Below are 20186 nucleotides of genomic sequence, written 5' to 3' on the forward strand. Positions count from 1 at the left end.
TCTTTTTTCCTTCTAATTCCTCCTACTCTCCATTGTTTATCATCTTTAAAAACACTTTGTTCACATTTTTTCTCCAGTTCAAAAAAGTTTACTGGTTATTCAGTGCCTTTAAGCTAATATTCAACAACTTCTACACTAGATCACCTTTTTGCCCCAGCTTTGAATTCAGTTATTCATTATGTGAATATTATGTTCCACTTGAATGAATTTTTTTTACTTTCTGAGAAATACATCATATGCTTTCTTGACTATATTTACTTTCTATATTTCCTGCCTAGAATCCATCTTTCCCCTTTAGTTTAAGGATGATACCCTTTCCACTCTTGTATCCCCAACTCTGGAATCCTGCTAACATTCTAAGACCAAATCTAGCTGGTCACTGAACTTGTCTGGATAATCCTCAAAACACTTGACATGGAACATCTGTTTTCCATTAATGTATATATAGTGTTTAATCATCTGAATCAACAAGACTCAAATATCTGAACCACTCTATTTCACTTACCTGGTTTCTTCTGTTAAGCAGTATAAGAAGGACACAAATATTTATGAACATTTTATGAACAAAGAGGTTAGGATATATTTCAGCATTATTCCTCTAGTTACATATTTAATATGATTCTTTTGCTAGGGTTTTCTATATTTCCTATTTTTATCTTCATGGTGCCAGTATAAAACCAGGACCTCACACACACATATATATAGTGTGTTCCCCAAAACACTGAGTCAAATCATGGCTCTTCTATGTTCTATCAACACTATCTGTTAATGGAATTTTATTCTTCTATATATTGGGTACTAAGTCTCAGACTTTTATTAGAATATCAACAGGATAACAAGTACAGTTAAATTAATTTCTAAAGAAGCTGACCTTATTCCAACCTCTCAAAGGCAAATTGCTTAACCAGCCATCTTTGGTTTTAATGTTTATAATCTATAAAATAAATATTAAAGGGGAACTAAATTGATTTTGAGCTACAGAAAGTAAATATGGTGGGTTTCATTACTGAAGAAGGGAATAGAAAATACAGAACTATTTTATTCTAACACAACGAAATAGATTAAGTGGAAGAAACTACTTGAACATGAAATAGTGTTTTTTTCTATAAGATTTTTCACAATAGAAGTGTAAAATAAGGAAGGTCAGATAAATAAAGATAAGGAAGGCCAGAGAGGTAGCCTAATAGGATGAAGCTCAGGCACTGCATTCAGGAGTTCTGGTTTCAGTTTCTGCATGGTCCTCAAGCACTGCCAGGAGTAGTCCCTAAAAAACAAGGAGATAATTTTATTCTATCCCATGTAAGAAATCATTTCAAATAATTCTCAGCAGTGACCATAAGCAAGGCCAGAGTTCAATTTATGGGTTAAAGCTTTCATATGATTGTTTTCTCAGTTTAAGCCTTCCACTCTTTTGTGGCCTTCCTCACCTCCCAAACCATGTATTTGCTGATTCCACATTTATGGTACACTAGAAATTTTATAGATCTCAGAGATATGAATGTATAAATAGAATGAATTTTGGGAGTTGTGGTCAATAATTCAGTGTGACACCTGCTCAAATAGGGGAATATCTGTGGGACTGTGAGGACACCAGAAAGGTCACCCCCACTTCTGGGAAGGAGAGATGAAAGAAGCAAGGTTGTGCAGGAGTCTATTACAGAAGAAGAGGAGTGTGATGTCCAGTATGCAGGGATCTTATTCTTTACACACAACAGTTGAGTGGCATATCTGATATTTGTCTTTCTGACTTTTTTTAGCATCATGCTCTCCAGTTCTAACTGTGTTAGAGCAGCAGCAGGATTTCACCTACTCTTATGCTTATAAACTCTTTTCTCTCATACAAAAACTACAGATACTGTTCTGGTAGTGAAAGGAACAGAGTTCATCCTCAAGTTTAATAGCATGTTTTTACATCCTGGCATATGCTGGCCTACTCAATGTTTAGGAAGCCTGCTTGAGGTTGATACAGTGAAATGACAGTATCAGAAATAAAAGACCAGAAGCAAATGGATTCTGTTTTTCAGTGGAGCCATTAATGAGGTTGAGTCCTAATTATTCTCAAAGCTTCGGTTTTATTCATATGGTTTAAAGAGTTCAATACCTCATCCTTTCATCTACCTCCTAGAAATGTTTTAATATAGTCTGTAAACTAATTGAGTATTTCATTAGCCTGAGACATTCAAATTATCAATAATTTGAACATTTATTGCTTACCTCTTGTAGCACTTGTGTCCCCAACACTATACTAAACATTCTACACTACCATTTCATGTAATCCTCACCACAGCCCTATGATGGAGATGTAAGGTACTCTTGTGATCTCTATTTTGAAAAGAAAGCAAAGCATTCCAGAAGATTAAAGTGATTGTTCAAGATATCACAGGAAATCTAAGATAGTGCTGAGATTTAAACCCAGGCAGCATGGCTGCAGAATATCTATGGTGTTTATGAAAGGAAAAAAAGGTATAAAGGAATGACTGAGACTTTTGCAGTGCAATAACCAAAATGATCTTTTGGGGACAGCAAACAAAGGAGAAGGTGAAGCTCTTGATTCAGCTGGCTGACAGCTTTGTAGAAAAAGGCCACATTCATGCCACAGAGATCAGGAAATGGGTAACCACAGTAGACAAGCATTACAGAGACTTCTCCTTGCGGATGGGAAAATACCGGTATTCCCTGGAAAAAGCCCTGGGAGTCAACACAGAGGTTAGTAAAGGGTTACTAAGGGGAATGTCCTTGTTTCTTGTCCTTTTACATAGCACTGCTCTTACCACCATGGCAGGAACAAGCAAGGGTCTCCAGAACAGTTCTTCTGAATTAACTCCTGAGAGTACTTGCCTTCTGTGATGTTCTAGAGAATGGGTTGGGACTTGCCAAGCTGTTCACCTCCAGGACCCCATGATTGGAGCTATAATTAATGCATTAGTAATATACTTAATATATATTGTTAATATATATTAATATATTATGTTACATAATAATAAATGCATATAATAAATACAATTAATGCATGCTTTGCATGCAGCTGACCTGGCTTTTTTTCCCTGTCATACTATATGGTGCCCAAGCACCACCAGGAATAATTTCTGAGTGAAGCGGCCAGGAGCGACCCTTGAGCATTTCTGGAGATGGCCCCAAAACTCAAATAAAATATATTTTTAAATACAAAATTTCCTACCCAGGGCTATAGCTGTGGCTATAGAACAATTTTTTTTGTATAGAATTACTAGTTGACTTTGAAGGCTATAACCCTTTATTCTTAGCTTTATCAGACCATCCTCCATCCAATTATGTTAATCAGCAAATGGTTAGTTTTTGTTCGAGAATAAGGGATGTAATTTGTGTAAAGGCTCTTTGACATTTCCACTGAAAAAGAGAGACTATTCGCTGTGAATCAAGGGAAGACTGACTTCTTTATAATGGGGGTCAGTAACCTATGAATTCAGAGATAAATACAGGCTGGCAATTTAAGCCCGAGAGTTCTAATTCTAGGCTCATGCTCTCAAATAGAATCAGAGACGAGTGAAACATTAAGTACTTCAAGGGGAAAACTGATGTTTATGACTGACTTTAATGTTGGCATTTTTTCCTAAGGGTTTCTGTCATATAAATACCAAACAGGGGGCCGGGCGGTGGCGCTGGAGGTAAGGTGCCTGCCTTGCCTGCGCTAGCCTAGGACGGACCGCGGTTCGATCCCCCAGCATCCCATATGGTCCCCCAAGAAGCCAGGAGCAACTTCTGAGCGCATAGCCAGGAGTAACCCCTGAGCGTCACAGGGTGTGGCCCAAAAAAAAAATACCAAACAGTTCTTGAAATGATAAAGAATGAGGAAATTAAAAATTAAAAAATCACATAGTTTTCGAAAGAAGGGAAATCCCTTGTTTAATTAAAAGTATTTACTTCCATATTCTTTCCTGGACAAATTAAGGTGTTCTTGTATGTATATTTGCTTCTGTTTCAGATATATTTTACTTTCTTTTTATTTTTGTTAGGTTTTGGGGTTGTTTTTTATCACACCGCAGTGCTTGGAGGTTACTTCTGGCTCGGTGCTCAGACATCATTCTTGGCAGGCTCAGGGAACCATATGGGATGCTGGGAATCAAACCCAGGTCAGCCAGTCGGCGGCATGCCAGGCAAATGCCCTATCTGCTATGCTATCACTCCAGCCACATTTTCAGATATATTTTAAAAATGAATATCTCATCTTAGACATGTGTGTGTATGTTCAGATTTAATCTAAGTCAAACTCTTCGGAAAAACAAGACATTGATTAGCAGGTTAATTCATTGCTTGTTCTTTATGTATACATTTGCCCTACACATTTGCCTAGAGCATTTTTTATAATTATTCTTTAAAACAAAAGTCATTTCAAAAGGAAAAAATGCTGTGTATCTTTGGTGAGAGTGGGAGTCTGGGAGGAAGGTGTAATTTGTGGTATTCCCATTCTGTCATCTTTCTCTACTGTATTTTTCTTAAATTTGTTTCTCTACCCCCTTCATCAATTCCGGTTATTTGCCTTCCTAGAGCATCTCCAGGGTGATCTCTTTAATATCTCTCTGTAGGACAACAAAGACTTAGAGTTGGACATCATCCCAGCAAGCCTTTCAGATAGGGAAGTCAAGCTACGGGATGCCAGCCATGAGGTCAATGAAGAGAAGAGGAAGTCAGCCCGGAAGAAAGAGTATGTATTGTCTTATGACATTTTCACTGCGACCTGTTCGTTTATTTTTTTCTATAATTTTTGGGGGGTCACCTTTGGCTTGAGCTTACTCCTGGCCCTGTGCTCAGGGATTATTTCTGACAATACTAGAGTGTTGAGAATCAAATCTGAGTCAACTGAGTGCAAGGCCAGTGCCTTACTTCTGTTCTATTGCTTAGCCCTACCTATTGGTACTGTGTGTATGTTTTTGACTGTTTAATGTGTCCTTTTGATGATCTAGAAGCTAGTCTGAATAGACATGATGTTTCCATTGAAAATAAATGTTTATTCTGAAAAATCATTCAAGTTTCTCCCTTTTATTCATACACCTGAGTTCTCTCATATATTATTTACTTCCTAGAGAAAAACTTTCTTGTGAATTATCAAACTTCATAGACTCAAAACTTAAACTGGACCAAACCAAGTATTTCCTTCTTCCAACATTTGTTTTATCTTCTAATTTCCTAATTCCTATCAATAGTATCACTTCCCTTTCAGTTTTTCAGCCAGAGTTTAACTTTCAATCATTTTCTTTGTCACTGTGTTGTTGTTTTTTTTTTAATGTCAGTGTTTTAAAGTCATGCATTTCCAGCGAGATCTGGCAAGGGCTATCTAAATATGACTTTAATTACTTCAGAAGATTTCTCTTGAGAAATGCTGAGATAGATAATGTGGGGAAGGTTGTCCTAAGATTAAGGAAAAACATGTTGTTCATTTGATGAAATTGAAGTCAGACCACAGGTCCATCGTAATTGAAGAATTTCATATGTGAAGTCAGAGCTGGTGTTTCAAAAATCCCTTCCTCAAACCTATATTCATTGCATCACTATTTACAATAGCCAGACTCTGAAAACAACCAAGATGCCTTCAACAGATGAATGGCTAAAGAAACTGTGGTACATATGAACAATGGAATATTACGCAGCCGTCAGGAGAGATGAAGTCATGAAATTTCTTATACATGGATGTACATGGAATTTATTATGCTGAGTGAAATAAGTCAGAGGGAGAGAGATAGATGCAGAATAATCTCACTCATCTATGGGTTTTAAGAAAACTAAAAAAAATGTTTACAATAATTCCAAGAGACAAAAGAGAGGAGGGCTAGGAGGTCCAGCTCACAACATGAAGCTCATCAAAAAGAGTGATGAATGCAGTTAGAGAAATAACTCCATTGAGAACTATAATAACAATGGAATGAATGAGAGAAGTAGAAATCCTGTCTCGAGTTTAGGTGGGGGTGGGGTGGGGAGGATGGAGAATTGGGACATTGATGATGGGAATGTTGCTCTGGTGAAAGGGGATGGTGTTCTTACATGACTGAAACCCAACTATAACTGTATTTGTAATCACGGTGTTTAAATAAAGATATTAATTTTTTAAAAAGCAAGGAAAAATTTGAAGACTAGATAAGATAGATATAAAAATAAGTGTGTTTAATGTACTTAGACTGTGCTAACAAAGCCTGAAAAATTGGACAGGTTTCACAATTTGGGAGAGTCTAAGATTAGTATTGTCAGATCAATTGTGAGGACCCAGACATTGATTATAAGAGTCAATTTACTTTGATGTCATTTAATTACATCAATGATAGCAATATTTCCAAACAAGGTCACATTCTGAGGTTCTAGGGTTGAGGCTTTAATTATGTATTTTGAGTGGAACACAATTCAATCCATAACAAGGAAGAAAATGAAGTGACCAAATTTTATCAAACCTTCTTACTGAACATACACAGACACAGTCACTCTCACTCAATGAGACTCTGAATAACATGGAGAGAGTAAATGTTTGCTGGAAAACATTAAAAAATGGAACATATAGCATTGGTGTACTGGCGAGCAATCATAAAGAATGAAACAACAAAACTACAGGAAGCAGATGAAGAAAAAAGCAAGAGGAATGTAGAATGCAAGAAGCCAAAGTCAGTAAAATCCAAGTCAGCTTTTCATTATGTATCATATCATGTCCTTTTGTCATCCTTTCCAAGTTCACTGAGGGCCCAAAGTGTTCACAATCTGAGTTAAAATGTCTTGCTTGCAGCAGTCCTGTGTGTCTAGCTGTTATATAGGAGGCTGAGGCTCTGAGAAACAAGCCCTACTTCTATTGAATGACAAAGTTTTAATCTATTTTGTTTTTCCAACTCTAGAAGCTAAGTAACATCTATTCTGCCAAATTATTTTGAATCAATTAGTTTTAATAGGTAGTCTATTACTAGGATAGTGTGTGGCTTTAAGGAAAATTCCCAAAAAGAATGAGTTGAAGGGATATTTTCAATGATCAAGGTGACACTTTATGACTCCCTGATGATGCCAGAATGTCCCTGATGACCTCTAGCTCCACCCCAGTGAAAGTGGGCATCGAACCACCTCAACAGACTGAGTATTATTGGTAGTGGTCTCTGGCTCACCTATGCACTGCTGGGAGGCCCTTCACTCATGTATAAAAATATAAGGACCCTGGGTAAGATACTGCTTATTTTGATATTTATTGTGAACTTTCCAGTAGAGGATACTATGTAAGCAATCTTTCTCAAAATTCTTATATAATGAAATACCCGGAATAAGGTTTCTTTTGTGAGTTGCCATAAAATATGATAAGAAGATTTTTAAAAAGCATGTAAATATGTACTTTATACAACATTGAATTCCGCTGTATATTGTATGCCAACTAGAAAAGATCACTTATAATGAAATTTTGTGCCAGGGCCAAAGAGATAACTCAATGCACTAAGAGCAGGTTTTTTATGCAGGAGGCTTAGGTTCAGTCCCAAGCACCAAGGCAGGAGTAACCCTAAGTACCAATGGGTGTGATCTCTCCCTAAAAAATGAAGCAGGGAGATGGAGACATAGTGCATGGCCTTAAAGTATTTGCTTTGCAATGACTGTACCCATTTTCAATCACTGGTACCCGATTATGATCCCCTGAGCACCACCAAAAACAATCCCAGAGCCAGGAATAAGCCCACAGTAGGTATGGCCACAAACTAAAATAAGCAGAAACAAAAATGAAGCGGCTATAATATGGTGAAATCATGAAGCACAAATACACGATGCCGTTTATTTGAGAGTTCAGGGAGGAAGTACCCTCTCCTTGTAGATGTATAATGTAAAAGTAGGCAGTTAACATTGCAAATTGTACTATGCCTGTTACCACAGTGCTCCTCTGCATCACATCAATTTATATATGTAATTTTTATATTTATATATTTATATATGTAATTTATATATGTAATATATATGTATTATATATGTAATACCTATAGAAATAGTGTTAAATAAAGTATAGGTTATGTAACCAGGCCAGATCTATGTAAACCACCACCTAGCTTTATATAAGCCTATACACTAATACTTCTTTTGTATATTTAATATTTGGGGGGAAATAAAGGAATAATCATATTTTTGTGACATTTGAAATTTGACAAAAGTCAAATCCAGTGTCCATATATACAGTTATGATTGGATACAGACACTTGTGTGTGTCTGTGTGTGTGTGTGTGTGTGTAAACATATCCGCAGAGATATTCAGGACTTCCTTCTAGCTCTGTGTTTAGAAATTACTCCTGGCAGTGCTTGGGGAACCATATAGGGTGCTGGGAAATTTAACCAGGGCTGGCTACTGGGAGGTGAATATACTATACATTATACTATCTCTCCAGTTCAGATTCTTGTATTTGTTTTTGTTTTGTTTTTTTGTTTGTGTGTGTATGTGTGTGGGGGCCACATCTGGCATAGCTCATGGGTTACTCCTGGCTTTGCACTCAAAAATCGCTCCTGGCAGGCTCAGGGGGCCATATGGGGTGCTGGGGATCAAACCCGGGTCCATTCTGGGTCAGCTGCATGCAAGGCAAACATCCCGTGCTATCTATCACTCCAACCCCGACACTTTTCTTTTTAACATTAGGTTGTTTCTCCTTTCACAGCAGAATTACCTGATGTACCAAGGATTGAATAGCAAAAAAAAAAAAAAAAACAGTTTATGTCTGATTCTTAACAGAAAGAGTTTGCTAACCTCTAGTCTCAGTGGTGTTTTCTTGGGGACTTGTTCCTGGCTCTTAAACATGTTTGTAACATAGTCATGTGAACTGTTATGGTTTAAGTCAACAACTCTCTAAAAGAGCCCTGATGTCAGAGATAGAGATTTTAGCTACTAGGTGGTGATGCTGTAAATTAGAAACTGGTGCTTCCTACTTCTGCTCACACACATCATTGTGAACACACAAAACATATGCCATTACAGAAGCATAGAATGGTAGGACTGAGGTGAGGAGGGAATATGGACCTGACTATACACAAATATGTTGAAGAGAGACAGAGCTAATGACCAAAGTAAAATACTCAGAGGTGAGGAGTTTTGGAGAAAGGAGAAGACTTAAGTTGTTGATAAAATAGAAAAAAAGAACATTCAAGAATGTCATGAATGCTGAGGTAGAAAGTGAAATTTCAAGCAAGGGAGTGATTTATCTCTAACCAACTAAAGTTCCTTTGTTTCCTTCTAGATTCATTATGGCTGAATTGCTTCAGACAGAAAAGGCTTATGTAAGGGACTTGCATGAGTGTTTGGAGGTGAGTCTGCACAACAATCAATTTACAAAAGTAAGGAAAAAGGACATCCTTGCCAGTACTGAATCCTTGAGAGGAGCTCAGTGCCTTCTGCATCCTGAGCTTCAGAACAGAAAAGCCAGTTGGGGAAAAATATCCTCCCAGAGGCAACAGTATTTGCTGGGAGCTTAAAGTGATTTTGCCGAGAAATTCTCAGACTGGAAACAGGATTGGGGAGGGGACAGAGGATATAAGATATCTGAATTTAAAATAAATATCATGCTTAGTGAACTTGAGTTTAAGAATCTGCATTCTCCCCTGACACCCACTCAAACACATGTATATTTAATACATAACTAGAAGAATGTGGAATCTGTACTGTTTCCCTAGCAATGGTGCAACAGTTCAAGATAACAGGACATCAACTTTTCTTTCCTCCATTGCTCCTTATTCACACCATCTTTTTATGTGCTATGTGAGTCCCATTGTGTCCTACCCTTCAAGTTGGAAGGCCTGCATATTCTGTCTGTTTCTAGTGGCTGTACTTAACAGTGATGAAACTTGCTATCTTACAGACCTATCTTTGGGAAATGACCAGTGGTGTGGAGGAGATCCCCCCTGGGATCCTAAATAAAGAACATATCATCTTTGGCAACATCCAGGAGATCTACGATTTTCATAACAAGTAGGTTGGTGTTGGGTTTCAGTGGCACACCTTTAGGGCTATAGCTACCTGGAAATGGGGCTCCTACCAAGTGGAAAATGCTGATAGGCAAATCTTGTCTGGTAAGGTACTATCTGGCAGGTATTTTACATGAATTGCTCTCAAACTTTTTTTTCATTCATGTGTCTTTCTCTGTATTTATCCACACTTCCTAATAGAGAGCAAATTTAAGTAACTACATTCTTCTGTAATTTTCCTGGGGGACACCCCTACTAGCATCTTCTTACCTAATCAGAATGGCAACTAGGATTTAAGGAAATAAAAGTAACCTCTCATTAAAGCATGTGGTGAAAACCTAACGTTGGACTCCATTTAAGGCTACCTTGAGTCCACTGATGGCCTTGGGTTTCAAATTTTTCATATTTTCTTTCAACCTAAATATTGTTCATCTCTTACTACTCTAATATCCTCACCCTCAACTGAAACAACAAGAATAGATAGATAGATAGATAGATAGATAGATAGATAGATAGATAGATAGATAGATAGATGATAGATAGACAGACAGACAGACAGACAGACAGATAGATAGATAGATAGCCAAAATACCCAATAAAATACATTTTCTATAGAAAATTCAACTATGTTTTGGTGAAATAAATAAAACTGTGGAGTCCTAAAACATCACAATTCATTTTGACCAGCTCCCAACTTTTCTTTTTTTTTCCATAGCATGCAAAATAATGTTCCTTTGTTAAACAGGGAGTCAGCAAATGATTTGATTATGTAAACAACTAATAGAAATAACTTAATTTACAAAATGCTAATAAGAGAAATCTTAGGACACAAGGAATATTAGCATGAAATTCTAGCACTTACTCAGAAACCTAGTTGTAGAGAAGGGCTAAAAATAGAGATTCAAGATTGTAGGATATAATTCAGAGAAAGTCCTGCTGTCATTAGTACAAGTTTTTTTTTTTTTTTTTTACTAGATTATTTAGTCATGCTGGGGGTAAAACCACTGGCTTTGGGAGTTTCTGAAGAGGCCATGTGTGCAGGAAGAACAGCCACAGGGAAGAAAATATTCTACACTGTGCTGTTTTCTATAGCAGCTACTGTGTCTAATAGCTACTGTTGAGGACACTGATTTCTTAACTTTATTTAACTTAGTAAACCTAAATGGCACATGCCCACTGTACTGGATAGCACAAGTACTAGAAAGGAGCCATCAGTGGTGCACTTTGCTAAGAAAAGGAAAAAGCAGTTAAGAATTAGGTATTAGAAGAGTTTTAGGTTCCAGTGGTCTAAATACGTAGAGAGGAGTTAGTCCCTTCTTGTACCCTCCTGAGGATTAATTCCACTTATATCACTAAATAGTATATTTAAAGAGAACAAAATATATGTATCATGCTAATCTTAGGTTATCAGACTAATAAATTCTGGCAGGGGAAAAATGCCTTCTAACTTTCTAGATTGCTTTATGAAATTCCCCAGTATTTCTTTTTTCAATTACAAATATTATTAACACTCCACATTTGGTATTTGTAAATCTCTGGACATAATTATATTCTGTTCTGAATAATAAGATTTAATAAGATCTAAGAAAGTCACTTATATCACTTGACCACTTATATCAAATTTTGTCTAAGACCAAATTTACATTATTCGTATAACCCAAAATATCTGAAAAGACAACAAGTTGGTAGACAGTGATTCTGTTTTTTTTACTTCTTTGGTTTATCACTTGAGATTTAGTCAACAAGTCTCACTTCTCTTCTGTTCTTACCAAATTTAATGTGTAATAATCAAGAGATCATAATAGGTATTTTTCCTGAGTTCTGCTTTTACCAAATTATTGTATGAGGAAAAAGAATATGTATTTCATAATTGACCAACTGTATTTCTAGAATAAGCATTTCTTTTTTTTTTTCTTTCTCTATATTACCCTAGAAAAACCAAAGTAAGAAGTTTGGTAGTTTTCTGTTTAGTTTTTAAAAATCTACTGATTACAAAATGTAGTTATAAAAACTAATTAAAAATTAAAATTCAACTATAAAATGCTAAATTCTCTAAATATATGAGTAAATTAATAACAACAAAACTCCCCAGTATCTTAATAATGTTATCTGTGTATAACATTAAAAAGAAGAAACAAACATAAAACTCTAAGCAACTGAAAGAGGCATTATGAAAGTAGAAATAGATTATTTTCATAAAAACCCCTTTCAAGCCTCCCTAAAGGCTTTTTTTTTTAGAATCACATATATTTATTTCTTATATATGTATAATTGCATAAATATATTTGGCCATTGCAAACATAATGTATTTTCGGTTATAGGTTCTATTTTTCATTTACCATCATTGTATAAACATTTACCCATAAACTGTTGTCAAAGCCTTATTTATAGCACCTGCATAGCAACACTATTACATGTATGGGTAATGCAATAAATGTATTTGTATATTTATTTGAACGATTTGGTTAGTTTAATTTTTTTTAATATAATTTTTATTTTGATCATAGTGTCTTACATATTGTTGACAATAACATTTTAGGTACATATTTACATAAAATCAGGGGGGATTCCCATCCCCAAATTGTCCTCCCTACCCCTCCGTTGTTGTCCTACCTCCCATTTCCTCTTCCCTCACCCCCAGGGCGGCTAGAATATGTGGTCCCCTCTGTATCCAACCCACTACTTAGTAGTCTTGCACCTGTTTGGTCTTGATGCCTCCCTTATCTCCCCCTCTAACTGTAGGCAGGACTAGCTAGTTCAAGTTGTGTGGTTTTGCCTGAGAAGGAGAAGATAAATAAACTGGGGTAAGAGTCTAATACTCCCAAAATGGGTGGAATCCTTCTAGAGGCTCTCATCATCGATTTGGGAGATGAAGGAGAGAAAGAAGGTGAAACACTCCACCAGTACCAAAAAAAGTGTCAATTATCCAGTGAGGACTCCAGCTATATCGATAAGCACCACAAAAAAACAGCCGAAAAACAAAGCAAAACAGACAGACAAACAAACAAACAAAAAGCAGAACAAAAATAAACAAACAAACCAAAAACACGCCATGGTCTTGAAATAAGAAACATGGCATAGCACATAACGAGGGAAAAGAAAAGAATAGAAAAAAATAAGTATAATTGGGGACGACGATTTCAATAATCACACCCAAACAGAGAAATCGACCAAAATAGATAGGTAAATAAAAATAATAATAACAATAATAAATGAAGGTAAAAGATATATATGTATATATATATATATACACACACATATATATACATATATATAAAATACTAAGTTTTTGTGCTTTTTGTATTTTTGTTTTTTCCCCTCCTGCCCTGGCACAGTAAATATTGGGGTCATTCGAAAAGGAATTCACATGGCCTAAGAAATATGGGGTTTCTCCGTCCTTGGAGTATACTGTCATGGGATCAGCTCCAGACTTTGCTCAGGATCATTTATTCTCCTGGTGGTGTTTTTTGGCGTGTGGAAGACTTCTGTTCTGTCCAGGGTGATACACTCAGAGCTCTGTGTTTAGAGGTCTCAGTATCTGCACCGATCCTGAGGTAGGACTTATGGTGAGGTCAGTCTTTGTGGTTCTAGAGGTTCTGTTACCTCAGTGTCGTTTTAGTCCATCTTCTGTGGTTGGTGACCTTGGTCTTTGCACTGAACCTAGGATGGCACCTAGGTTAGCGTCTTTCTTTGTGCTTCCAGAAGGCCCATTCTGTTGCAGTTGTCTCTGTCAGACCTTTGGGACTGGGGGTCATGCTTATTGTGCAAGTCATAGTTCAAACCCTAAACTAGGGCTTTTTTATTGGTCCCAAGATGTATACTGTCTGGTCGTGGTTCTAGTAGCCAGTCATCTGTAAGTCACGATCTTGGCTTTTGGACCTACCAAAGGGTGCCGAGTCTTCTGGTTTTGTCTTGTCGTTAGCTGGTAAGGTAGGCTAATCTGCTCTAAGGTCAAGTTGTTCACATTTTCCTCTTTGTCAGGATATCATGTTAGAGCTGGTCCTTGTTGTTGACCCCGCAGTATTAAGGCTGTTCCGGATGGAGTTTGTTTCCTGTAGCTGTTGTGAAGAGCTGTGCCGATTCTATGTCTGGGATCCAGGGTTCAAGGCTGGATGAATGGCATCTAATCATCTGAGGTCTAAGTGATTCCACATGACATATTTTCAAGGTAGGAGATACCCCTGTATTGTAAACAACTATGAGTTCCCATCTCTAGTAGATAAGAGCTCTTTTTTTTTATATGTAAGGTTTCCCCATTATTTAGTGTGTCTTTGCAGGGGGAGGTGGAGCCACATTGTATTGTCGGTGTGGTTGGGGGTGGACAGAGGGGATAACAGACACAGGTCACATACCCAAAAATGATAAAAAAAAAATAATAATAATAATAATAAAATAAATAAAAACGTATGTGCTCACAAATGTATATATAGGACCAACATTTAAAAAAATAAATAAATAAATTTAAGAGGAAAAAAAAAAGAACGAAAATGAGTTAGCGAAGTTTTTAAAGGACCAAAGTGGTGCAAAAGACTACCTTACATTTGGGGAGAGCAGATAACGAAGTGGTGTATTCCAGGTCTTATGCCTATGTTGGAAGTACAGTTTTTCCCATTGTCTTTTGGGTTTTTCTTGTGATGTGTGGGTTCCCAGGCATCTTCCTATCACACCCCCTGACCTTCTTCAGGTTGGTAAAAATTTGCGGCAGGGAGGTTTTGGAAGAGTTCTTGCATTGGGGATACTTTTGGACCTAGGTCCGGTTTCAAGAAACAGTCCATGTTAGGGGGAGTTGGTAGGGAGGGCCTCGCAGCATGAGTCCGCAGGGGAGTTGGCTGTCTTTTCTTGCCTGGGACGACGTGTGGGTTTGACTGGGTGTCCCTTCTCTTGGGTGCTGGGTATTGGTTCGTTGGGGTAGGAGGTCGATCTTGTTGCCTAATAGATTAAGGACTGAGGGTGAAGTGTTTTAATATAGAGGGAGGTCTGGATGGGATTGAGGGGTGGAGGGATAGTTCCAGAGGGGGGAAAGGGTAAGGTGTATGGAAGGGGTAGGGAGGGAGAAAAGAGAAAAATATATTAGAAAGAAAGGGAGAAGAAAAAGGATAGAAAGTAAAGAAAAGAATAGAAAAGAAAAAAATACCAAGAAAGTGGTGAGAAGAGAGGAGAAAATAGCAAGGGAATGCTGGTTTGCTTGAATGTGTTCAGTGAATAGAGCATGTAGTTTGGGTCTGTACGTCGCTGTTACTGCTTCGGTGGTCTGACTGGTCACGTGCTTGAAACCCTAAAAGAAGGTAAACCTAGGGATAAAGTGTATGTTAAAGAGTTTTCTCAGGGCCAACTCGTAGTGCAAACTGGGTATGGTATCTCGTGTGGTATCCCGAGTTGCCATCTTAGCTTGTCTGCCCTTTGTATCCAAGAACGCCTGTGGACAGAAAAGCTGAGAGGTTATTTTAAATATAGTAAGATAGAGGCATTAATACGTAGTTTTATGGGATGTTTCCATTGGAGCCAGTGGTTTGCCTTGGTATTCTTTACCTGTGTTCCTGTATACAATCTCTACATGATTATTATGGGCCATTATTGTAGAAGGTTAATTACGTACCTGTTCTCTCTATGCTGCTGTTCTGGTGTTGCTGTTTTCTTTGTGGTATAATGTGTAGTCGCGAGTTTGTGTTGTTCCTTTTTCATGTGTTTTGGGCACTGTTCCGAGGTATATGTTGACTATTACAGTGGTTGGAGTTTCTACCCTGTTAGACCCTGTTATTTGATTGTTAAGTATTAGTTGTGATTGAGATGTATGTTCTATGTGCTTCAGAATAGTGCTACCATTCTGTGTTTATCTTTTGTCTTCTGACTTACTTCGTTTAACATAACATGATCTAAGTCCATCCACGTTGCTGCAAAATCTGTGATTGTATCATTTCTGACTGCCATGTAATATTCCATTGTGTATAGATACCACATCTTAATGATCCATTCATCTGTTGTTGGACATCGCGGTTGGTTCCAAGATTTGGCTATTATACTGAGTGCTGCGATAAATAGTGGGGTGCACACGTATTTTGGAATGAATGTTCTTCCAACTTGGGGGTATATACCTAGGAGTGCAATTGCTGGGTCAAAAGGGAGCTCAATTCTGAGTTCTTTGAGTACTCTCCAGACTGTTCTCCATAGATGTTGGACTAGGGGGCATTCCCACCAGCAGTGGATGAGAGTTCCCTTCATACCGCATCCACGCCAACAAAGATTGTTCTCAGTATTTTTGATGTGAGCCATCCTCACTGGTGTAAGGTGGTATCTCATTGTTGTCTTGATTTGGATCTCTCTGATGATGAGTGAAGGTGAGCATGTTTTCATGTGTTTGTTAGCCATCCTTCTGTCATCCTCAGAGAAGTGTCTATTCATTTCTTCTCCCCATTTTTTTATGGCTTTGTTTGGTTTTGAGGGGCTCAGTTTTCTGAGTGCTTTGTAAGTTCTAGATATCAGCCCTTTATCTGATATGTCTAGTGAAAAGATTTTTTCCCATTCTGTTAACTGTCTTCTTGCATTAAGTAAGGTTTCTTTCGCCATGCAGAAGCTTTTTAGTTTGATGTAGTCCCATTTGTTTATGTTTGCTGCTAAGGTTCTTGCCATTGGTGCTCCATTCTCAAAGACCTTTTTGATATATAGGTCTTCGAGTGTTCTCCCTATTTTATTCTCAATAAACTTTATAGATTCGGGTCTGATTTCAAGGTCTTTGATCCATTTTGAGTTGACTTTTGTATAAGGAGTGAGGTATGGGTTGATTTTCACTTTCATACATGTGGTTTTCCAGTTGTGCCAACACCATTTGTTGAATAGGCTTTCTTTGTTCCATTTCAGATTCTTGCCTCTTTTATCAAATATTAGTTGGCTGTATATCTGGGGGTTTATGTCTGGGAATTCTGTCCTGACCCACTGGTCTGAAGTCCTGTCTCTGTTCCAGTACCATGCTGTTTTGATTACTATGGCTTTATAGTATAGTTTCAAGTTAGGTAAGGAGATTCCACCCAGCTTCTTGTTTTTCAGTATGTGTTTGGCTATCCTGGGTCTTTTGTGGTTCCAGATGAATTTTGTTAATGATTGTTCTAATTCTTTAAAGAATTGTGTCTGGATTTGGATAGGGATTGCATTAAATCTATATAGGAGTTTGGGTAGGATAGTCATTTTGATTATGTTAATTCTACCTATCCATGAGCATGGGATGTTCTTCCATTTCTTTAGATCATCTTCAATTTCTTTCTGGAGTGTTTTGAAGTTTTCCTGGTATAGGTCTTTCACTTCTCTTGTAAGGTTAATTCCTAGATACCTGATATTTTTTGATACTATCTTAAATGGAATTGTATTTTTAATCTCTCTCTCCTCAACTTCATTTTTTGTATATAGAAACGCTACTGTCTTTTGTGTATTGACTTTGTATCCAGCCACTTTGCTGTATTGGCTGATTGTTTCTAGGAGTTTTACTGTGGACTCTTTAGGGTTTTTAATGTATATCATCATATCGTCGGCAAATAGAGATAGCTTGTGTTCCTCTTTCCCTATTTGAATTCCTTTGATTCCCTTCTCTTGTCGGATTGCTATTGCTAGGACTTCTAAGGTTATATTGAATAAGAGTGGAGAGAGTGGACAGCCTTGTCTAGTTCCTGACCTTAGTGGGAATGCTTCTAGTTTCTCGCCATTAAGTATAACGTTGGCTGTTGGCTTTTCATATATAGCTGTAACTATCTTGAGGAAAGTTCCTTCTAACCCTATTTTTCTGAGTGTCTTTAACATGAAAGGATGTTGGATTTTGTCAAATGCCTTCTCTGCATCGATTGATATGATCATGTGGTTTTTGTCTTTCGTGTTGTTGATGTGATGTATCAAATTGATTGATTTGCGTATGTTGAACCAACCTTGCATTCCTGGTATGAATCCCACTTGGTCGTGATGTATGATCTTTTTGATGAAGTGCTGAATTCGGTTTGCTAAGATTTTGTTAAGTATCTTTGCATCTATGTTCATTAGTGAGATTGGTCTGTAGTTTTCTTTTTTGGTGGTGTCTTTGCCTTCTTTGGGAATGAGTGTGATATTAGCCTCATAAAAAGAGTTGGGGAGGATTCCTGTTTTTTCTATGGTTTGGAAAAGCCTATGGAAAAGTGGTAGTAAGTCTTCTTGAAATGTTTGATAGAATTCACTTGTAAATCCATCTGGGCCTGGGCTTTTGTTCTTAGGGAGTTTTTTAATTACGTCTTCAATTTCCTCTGAGGTGATTGGTCTGTTTAGGCTTTCTAGATCTTCCTTTTCCAGTCTTGGAAGAGGGTGTTTGTCTAAGAATCTGTCGATTTCTACTGGGTTCTCTAGCCTAGTTGAGTATAGTTGTTCATAGTATGATCTCATGATATGTTGTATTTCTTGGGGTTCTGTTGTAATCTCTCCCCTTTCATTTGTGATCCTGTTGATTTGGGTGTTTTCCCTCTTTTTTTTTGGTGAGTTTTGCCAATGGTTTGTCTATCTTGTTTATTTTTTCGAAAAACCAACTCCTGGTCTCATTGATTTTTTGTATTGTTTTCTTGGTTTCGATGTTGTTTATTTCTGCTCTGGTTTTTATTATTTCTTGCCTTCTGGTTGTGGTTGGATTTCTCTGTTGCTGTTGTTCCAATTCTTTGAGGTGATCTTTTAAACTGTTGGTTTTGTTATTTTCCTGTTTCTTGACATAGGCCTCTATTGCTATGAGTTTCCCCCTAATTACTGCTTTTGCTGTGTCCCATAAATTTTGACATGTTGTCTCTTCATTGTCATTTGTCTCAAGGAATCTTTTTATTTCTTCCTTGAGTTGTTCTTTGATCCAGCTGTTGTTGAGCAGGATGTTGTTTAATCTCCAGGTACTAGTTTTCCTCCATTGCTTCTTCTTGACATCAATTTTAACCTCTGTTGCATAGTGATCTGAAAGGGTACTTCTTATGATCCTTACCTTTGTGGTCTTATATAGGTTGGCTTTGTATCCTAATACATGGTCTATTCTGGAGAAGGTTCCATGTGGGTTTGAGAAGAATGTGTATTCTGCTTTCTGGGGATGGAGGGCTCTATATAAATCTATTAGCCCTAAATCTTCTAATTTTTCATTTAGAGCTCTTATTTCTTTGTTATTTTTTTGTTTGGTGGATCTGTCCAGTGGTGATAGTGGAGTATTGAGGTCCCCTACTATTATCACATTTCCCTTCATGTGTTTCTCCAGGTTTGCCAGTAGTTGCCTCACATATTTTGCTGACTCTACATTAGGTGCATAGATATTGATCAGGGTTAGTGTTTCTTGATCTAATGTTCCCCTGATCAGTAAGTAGTGTCCCTCTTTGTCTCTGATCACTTTCTTGAGGTTGAATACAATTTGGTCTGATATAAGAATGGCTGTCCCTGCTCTTTTTTGTTTTCCATTGGCCTGAATAATTACTTTCCATCCTTTTATTCTAAGCCTGTGCTTATCCTGTAGCTGTAGGTGTGTTTCTTGCAGACAGCAGAAGTCCGGTTTATTTTTCCTAACCCAGTTCTCTATTATGTGTCTTTTAAATGGAGAGTTTAGTCCATTCACATTTAGGGAAATTATTGATAGAGAGGACTGTTGTGCAGTTGTATTGTGTGCAGTGGTTGTTGTTACAATCGGGGGTTTGGATTGTGTAATTCATCTCTGAGTAAGTCGCTTAGGATCGGCTTAGTTTGCACAAATAGTTCAAGTTCGTTCATGTTTGAGAATGTTTTTAGTCTGCCCTCCCATATGAATGATAGTTTTGCTGGGTATTAGACCCTGGGTTGGAAGTTTCTTTCATTCAGTCGTGTAAATATGTCATTCCACTGTCTTCTTGCTTGAATTATTTCAAATGGAAGATCCGGTTTGATTCTTATGTCCTTTCCTTTGTACTTGAGAGTTTTTTTTCTCCCTTATTGCCTTTAGGAGTTCCTCTTTCTCTTTGTTTTTTGCCATTTGGATTATTATGTGTCTTGGTGTGGGTTTATTAGGGTCTATTTTATTAGGGACTCTCTTGACTTCCTGGATTTGTCCTGAAGTGTCTTTCCAGAGTGTGGGGAAGTTCTCTGTTATTATCTCCCTGACTACCTGTTCTTCCCCCTTCCCTATTTCCTCCCCTTCTGGTATACCCACAATTCTTAGATTGTTTCTTTTGTCTTTGTTCATTAGATATTGGATTTTTCCTTCCAGTGCTTTGCCTTTTATTTCTTTGTTGGTTTCTTGATCATTTTTTGATTGTAGTTTTCCT

At 37.4% G+C, this 20186-nt stretch overlaps 1 protein-coding gene across 2 annotated transcripts in view; it reads left to right on the forward strand.

Moving 5' to 3' along the window:
• Positions 1–20186, forward strand: part of LOC126026168 (kalirin) — a 549871-nt gene that overhangs the window by 465629 nt on the left and 64056 nt on the right. For both annotated transcript variants that reach the window (XM_049785867.1, XM_049785868.1), the window contains exons 22-25: positions 2524–2706; positions 4563–4681; positions 9201–9267; positions 9819–9928. In XM_049785867.1, the coding sequence (XP_049641824.1) occupies positions 2524–2706; positions 4563–4681; positions 9201–9267; positions 9819–9928 (479 nt within the window). The remainder of the gene's footprint in view (positions 1–2523; positions 2707–4562; positions 4682–9200; positions 9268–9818; positions 9929–20186) is intronic.

The sequence above is a fragment of the Suncus etruscus genome, chromosome 13, assembly GCF_024139225.1.
Source record: "Suncus etruscus isolate mSunEtr1 chromosome 13, mSunEtr1.pri.cur, whole genome shotgun sequence".
Lineage (NCBI taxonomy): Eukaryota > Metazoa > Chordata > Mammalia > Eulipotyphla > Soricidae > Suncus > Suncus etruscus.